This window comes from Priapulus caudatus, unplaced genomic scaffold (assembly GCF_000485595.1).
Source record: "Priapulus caudatus unplaced genomic scaffold, Priapulus_caudatus-5.0.1 Scaffold258, whole genome shotgun sequence".
Classification (NCBI taxonomy): domain Eukaryota; kingdom Metazoa; phylum Priapulida; class Priapulimorpha; order Priapulimorphida; family Priapulidae; genus Priapulus; species Priapulus caudatus.
In genome coordinates this window covers 73,693-80,606 of record NW_014577319.1, presented here as the reverse complement: position 1 = coordinate 80,606, position 6,914 = coordinate 73,693, and the positions used below count along the sequence as shown (strand labels likewise).

General features: G+C 41.3%; 1 protein-coding gene across 1 annotated transcript in view; it reads right to left on the bottom strand.

The window, feature by feature from the left end:
- Positions 1 to 6,914, bottom strand: part of LOC106808175 (protein sidekick-1-like) — a 72,382-nt gene that overhangs the window by 58,012 nt on the left and 7,456 nt on the right. Inside the window, exon 2 of the mRNA XM_014810768.1 lies at positions 3,625 to 3,912. Coding sequence (XP_014666254.1) covers positions 3,625 to 3,733 — 109 coding nt within the window. The 5' untranslated portion in view covers positions 3,734 to 3,912. The remainder of the gene's footprint in view (positions 1 to 3,624; positions 3,913 to 6,914) is intronic.

Genomic DNA, 6,914 nt, shown 5'->3' with positions numbered 1-6,914 from the left:
TACACATTACCATCTTTGATAACATTACCATCCTATACATTACCATCCTAGGTAACATTACCATCCTATACATTACCATCCTATACATTACCATCCTACATGACATTACCGTCCTACACATTACCATCTTTGATAACATTACCATTCTATACATTACCATCCTAGATAACATTACCATCCAATACATTACCATCCTAGATAACATTACCATCCTATACATTACCATTCTACGTAACATTAGCGTCCTATACATTACCAACATATACATTACCATCCTAGGTAACATTACCATCTTATACATTACCATCCTACATAACACTACCGTCCTATACATTACCATCATAGATGATATTACCATCCTATACATTACCATCTTAGATAACATTACCATCCAATACATTACCATCCTACGTAACATTACCATCTTATACATTACCATCCCACGTAACATTACCGTCCTATACCTTACCATCTATACATTACCAACATATACATTACCATCCTAGGTAACATTACTATCCTATACATTACCATCCTACGTAACATTACCGTCCTATACATTACCATCATAGATGATATTACCATCCTATGATACATTACTATTCTATACATCACTATCCTAGGTAACATTACCACAGATACTGTGTGGTTCCACTACATCATCCTGCAATCAAGAACAAGCGCTGCCAGGAACAATATCCCGTTTTAGTTAAAATCCTGCTACAATCTGCTCTGACCACATCATTTGATGCAGTAAATGAAACCTCGGAACGAAGCATACAGACGACTGTTGGGGTGGGGGTGGGGGGTACTTGAATTTGCACGGATGCTTCTGAGGTCGTCATGTATGTAAATAGAAAGCAATTTACCACCACCAAATCTATGTTACTGTATTTAATATTCTGCAAAAAATATGTTATGAGATCTTTTTGGTGACAGATGCTCACGCTAGTGCTAGCGCCCTACTGGAGATCGCTTTAACGTCTGACATTTACTGACATCGACTTTCCATTCTCTTGGAGCTGGCAAACACCACAGGAGCAAGAGGTTGAAACATCTGACACTATTAAAGTCAACGCACGATATTTGCCAAAACAACATTTTTTGCAATGCAACGACAAAAATTACTATCCTTAACTCATAACCGAATTAACGTATGACACGAGAAATCAAACGCGATTTTGTTGCATTTTTACTCGACAGAATAATGTAGACTATTTAAAAAGAATCTAATCGTAGTTCCCGTTTCTATGATCATGCTTGGTGAAAAAAAACAGTGAAATGTTAACATGCATTTTCATCCATCTTATAGTAACTACTAATGAAAATGCCAAAATGTAATAAAAATTTCTTGAACGCCTTCAAATTAATGAAAAACGGTTACAGAGTGCCTGCTGCGAACAGAGACTGCATCGCCACAGTTAGTAGTCTGTATCACAAAGCTACTTGTAGCCCGCGCCGTAACCAACAATGAGGTGTTACAAATGTGTGAGGCGATACAAAACATGTAAACAATGAGGTGATGGATGAGAAGCAGGAAAGGTATCACAGGAGATCAGGGCAGGCAACCCGCGTGGGAGGGGAAGCTAACCGCCACGTCATGCATCAGCTGTATAGGAATTCACAGAAGGCTATGCAGCGAAAAATCAGCAGCCAACTGCAGCACTGTCACACTACAGCAACTCCGGCGTTTTTCCCGCAGAGGGGAACGGTGCAGATAATGCCGGGTCTGCTAAATTGTTCTCGACTAATTGAGGCTTAAAACACAGATTACCGCTCGTCTGTCAAATGTATGCATCCGTTTCGTGGTTGTAATCAGTTCGTGGCTTCCAATTTCCATTCATTTTTGCGGTCGCATGCAGAGACGCTCAGCATGTTTACATTTCGTCAGGCTGCTCGCAAAAATCGAGACACATTATATCGGCAAACTAATGCTTGCGTCGCATAATTGCGTGCTCCGCCAGTAAGGTGTCCTTCAGCCCAGTAACAATTTCTAATCACGCGATATCCTTTGTTTTTCCTTTTTCAGTGCACATTAAAATTGTTCAACATTTCGAAAAAATCAATTATGCAAACAAAATGACAAGTGTTCTTCCAATTCCACGTCAGGACCTACACCCTGTTTATTGCATAATTAAATGTAGAAAATTACTAAGCTTATTTGTAAATGAAACTACATACTACCAACTTTAACATAGTATTTTTATTGTTCAATTGTCAACTTATTTACTTTGCATTTGATAATAAATCATGATTATTAGTTTGTGTAATTTTTATTGTTATTGCCAACAAATTTTAAATCTTAAAAAGCAAAAAACTGTTTTATGGATAGAGTATTATCACGTATACGCACATGTGTCTACGCATACCCAAATACACGCATGCGCACACACACACGCACGCACGCACGCACGCACGCACGCACGCACGCACGCACGCACGCACACACACACACACACACACACATATATATAGCATTATTTGCATAAAAATTTGGGAATGAACACCAATTTTTGATTTCCTTCCATTTCTCTCAGATTATTATTAGCTGTGATTTTTAGGCGCATACAGGAATATTGTTTTTTGTAACATTTCTGATGCAACACAGTACATATGTCAAGGTTTTGCTAGATTGCTGTGCTGTGGCTGAGTACAAATCCCTTTAGGTTTCACTTTCTGTCCATGTACCACAAATTAAAGGCAGGTAATATTTCTGCAGCTCTAGTAGGTACTACTGTACACTTAAATAAATACCACATAGCTGAGGAAGAAAGCATTTCCTGTACCTGATAACTAATCGGTAAGGATACATTTTGTAATTCCTAACGACAGTGGACAAATCGAGTATACCTTCAAAAATAATACAGTGAGAATGGCAGTGACGAGTTCCTAATATTCTGTGACATCAAGAATCTACGTCACCAATCTATAAAGATTTAAACAGTCATCTGTCTCTGCACAGTCCTCTGAGACACGTCAAAGTTGATAACATTTCGTGCTTACGTTTACAAATAGAGCACCGTACCTTCACAGCAATGTATATTTATGTGTATATAATCTAAGCATCTTCACGCAGGTTTGCCCACAAGCGCTTAGAAAGTGTCAAAGTGAAGCTACTACAAATGCACGTCTTTTAATGGGGGAGGCATGCTGCAGTGCTGAGAAAAAGGCTTAAGTTGGTGAACTGGATGCGTTTCATTGCAATAATAATAGCAAATGTACTCGAACTTATATCTCTAGCTATCAAACCCATTTAAATACCGCTTTAACTATGACTAATAGCGTAGAATCAGTACGCGTGCGTGGCCTCAGGTGAGAATAACAAAAGCGATTTTGTCATACAAAATGCCTCCAGTTTTCGACTGCAAATGCATACACCTAAACACTGGGCAACCGTAGATTTTATCATCGCCCGCGCTTCTTTCTCGCCGCTGCTCTTACTTCTTAACCTGCTCTTACTTCTTAACGGAAGCAATTAGCGATCCGCGTCTGTGGGGCTGTCCCCGACAGCCTGGCATTTTCGCGTGCGCGGCATGCCGAACAGGTGAGTAAGCGCGCTGACGGGGGTATAGCCAGCAGGACGCTACAATGCACGCGAGAGCGCACAATAACAACAGCACTCACCTGCAGCGCTCCGTCGGCTCAGGGCGACCATCATGACAACGACCCGCAGCAGTCGCACGCTCCATGCGTCCGCCCGCTCCATTCCACTCGGCGCCGCTTCTGCGTGCATGTGCGAGGGTGGACGCGGATGCTTGCCTGCGTGTATGCCGACCAGCCCTCCCTCTCTCTCTCTCTCTCTCGCTCACTCAATACTGCCGACGTGACGTCTGTTCCTGCGTGGGGCTGGCGGAGATCAGAGCCGAGCGTTTAGACAGGAGACTCGTGCGTGAACGTGCATCCCTCTCGGCGCTGGATAGATAGACGGGCAGACGGAACAGATGTTAAGACGCGCGCAGGACGATGGATTCACGCGTCAGCGTCCCGCTGCCCACGTGCATGGCATAGCTGCGCGTGTGACTGGTATGATGCGCGTATGACGCAGGAGACAGCGTGCTCGGCTCGCAGACAATCCAAGAGAATCTTCAATACGATGACGGTGCTTAGAACATGGTAGAGGAAGCAGATTCACCTATTTCTATTACTATACATACATATGAGCTTTTTAGAGCGTAGGCGCTGAATAAATATATACCGCTATTAAATGAGATTACAGTGCATAATAGAGCTGCCAGTGAAAACGATTACGCACTAAAAGCTCACTCCTCCTGACGCATACAATAAGCAGCGATACACTAAAAGTATAGAAGTGAACTTTGGTTTTTAATATTGTAGTTTGAACAAGTCTTTGGTGGATAATGAACATACACCTACTAGCTACCTAACCCATGCGCCATTGCACCATTTTGACAAATAAGTACTAACGAATATATTCTACAAAGTGTGCTCCTGTAAAACATGCAACATTCACATAATACATTAATAGGGAATATTACCAGGTAAAGCTTATTAGAACTTGGCAGTCATCTGTATATGACAGGGTTCTCCCCAGAAAATTGAGAAGGCATGCCGTTTATTGATGGATGAGAGAGAGAGCCTAAGATGGTTTGTACTAATTGGAGTCCATTTATACACGTGTCATAATTAAGCGGCTCTAATATACAGGTATGTAACAGGTAACTCAATCAGTTCAGAGATGTATACATCAAGCTGTGAAAACACAGCATGAATCTGTTGCGATCGTTAAAAGTAAACACGGCTAGAAATTAAGGCCCGCCGATTAGGCAATTAAGGCATGTCGGAGGATATATGGGATGTCACAGATTAGCTGTCGATTTTAATGAAAGCATGTCAGACCTGACATGCGTTAAAGGTCTGGAAAGGACCCTACATGTCATATTGAGTTTAAAGCCCGGCGCACACGTGAGTTATTTTACTCAAGTAAAATGACGCATGAGTCAAATTACTCAACGAAAATCCGCCGCACACGTGAGTAAAATGACTCATGCGTCATTTTACTTGAGTAAAATAACTCACGTGTGCGCCGGGCTTAAAGTACACAGCCCTTACACCTACTAGACTGCTGAAGATTATTGTAAGCAGCTTTGAAGTTCAGTTCGTTCGGCAGTGTCATATGAGGGATAGCAAAACTATCCACTCAGTTCCGATTCTTCTATGACAAGAATTAGGGAAAATATTCATTACTGCTACACTGTAATTATAGGAATCTGCCAAAGAACCATTTATCAACACCGGAACAAGTTAGGTGAAGCGATGGTCAAGTCGGAGAGCTACGGTGGTTATTCGCACAATGGGCGATTACAAACCAGGAGTACTGTGCTTAGTACTGAAACAAGAAGAAGTTACCATTACACATAGCTAACGAGTACAAAACACTCAATGATTTGAGTATTGAGTAATAGTGGCATAAGCTGATGTCTATAAAAATGTTGGAAAAATTTTGTCAAATTTCCCTACTCTTCTGTGGGCTCATGCACTGTTAAATTTCTCACTCTCCAAATCACAGTATTATTTATGCACTTGTGAAGAAACTGCTTTGGCTTTGTACTCTGCATTTCTGTAGTCTCTGAATTAGTATCATTAATACTAATAGTCAGCAGGTTCACTCCACTCACCTATGGCAACAATTGCTTTAGGAGCATGAATTACTGACCGTAGCTTGGCACCAATTTAGTGCTGGCTAATTAACAGAAGTTTGGTAACTGCAGACCCTTGGTGCAAGGGTGGCACTAGAGATAGCTGGGGGGGCAAAGCCTATTTAAAACTAGCAGATACTTTTTCTTGTTTTTTCTTCTGTGCGACTCTTGGTGGTTTACCGGAAATGGCTCATGGAACTAGTTTTTGGCCATAACCCACTAATGTAATAAGCAGTGTTTTACCAGTATCCCCTTAAAAATCTGGCAAGACTTGTCAATTTGGCATACCAAATTCAGGGAATTGAACAGTTTGGAATTGCACGATCATGATGCCAATTACCTCTATGGCCCAGTTACTTAACTGCAAATGGTGCAAAGTGTTGTGGTAACCATCACCATGCAGGCAATTATGATACTTATAACATTAAAAATAGTTCACTCTTTCATGTTTTCAATAATACAACTGCTGCAGGTTCTGTGGAAATAATGTGCTATTGGTATTTATCAAAAAACATGCATTATACCAGCTCTATGACAGTATACTTGATATTTCTAACAGGTGCCAGCAACTTAATTTTCATCACCTTGTCGCCAACTACATGTATCCCCCGTGTTCTCCCCAAGATGTGTAAGTATACGAAATTTGGTCATGCTAGGTCAATTAGGGGCCGAGTTATAGAGCGGAAGGAAAATATGATGAAGGTCAAGGTCAATGTCAATGTCAAATAAAGGTCGTAGTTACTTGGTTTTGGTAGCACTAGGTCAATTAGGGGCCGAGTTAGAGAGCGGAAGGAAAATATGATCAAGGTCAAAGTAAAGGTCAAATAAAGGTCGCAGTGACCTGGTTTTGGTAGCGCTAGGTCAATTAGGGGCCGAGTTAGAGAGTGGAAGGGAAATATGATCAAGGTCAAAGTAAAGGTCAAATAAAGGTCGCAGTGACCTGGTTTTGGTACGCTGCTCACCTTCTCCCCAAGATGTGTAAGTATACCAAGTTTGGTAGCGCTAGGTCAATTAGGGGCCGAGTTATAAGCAGAAAGGAAATATGATCAAGGTCAAAGTAAAGGTCAAATAAAGGTCGCAGTGACCTGGTTTTGGTACGCTGCTCACCCTCTCCCTAAGATGTGTAAGTATACCAAGTTTGGTCATGCTAGGTAAATTAGGGGTCGAGTTATAGAGCGGAAAATAAATTACATATGAAACCATAGTATCCCCGCCGACTTCGTCGCGGGGGATACAATAATAATAATAATAATAATA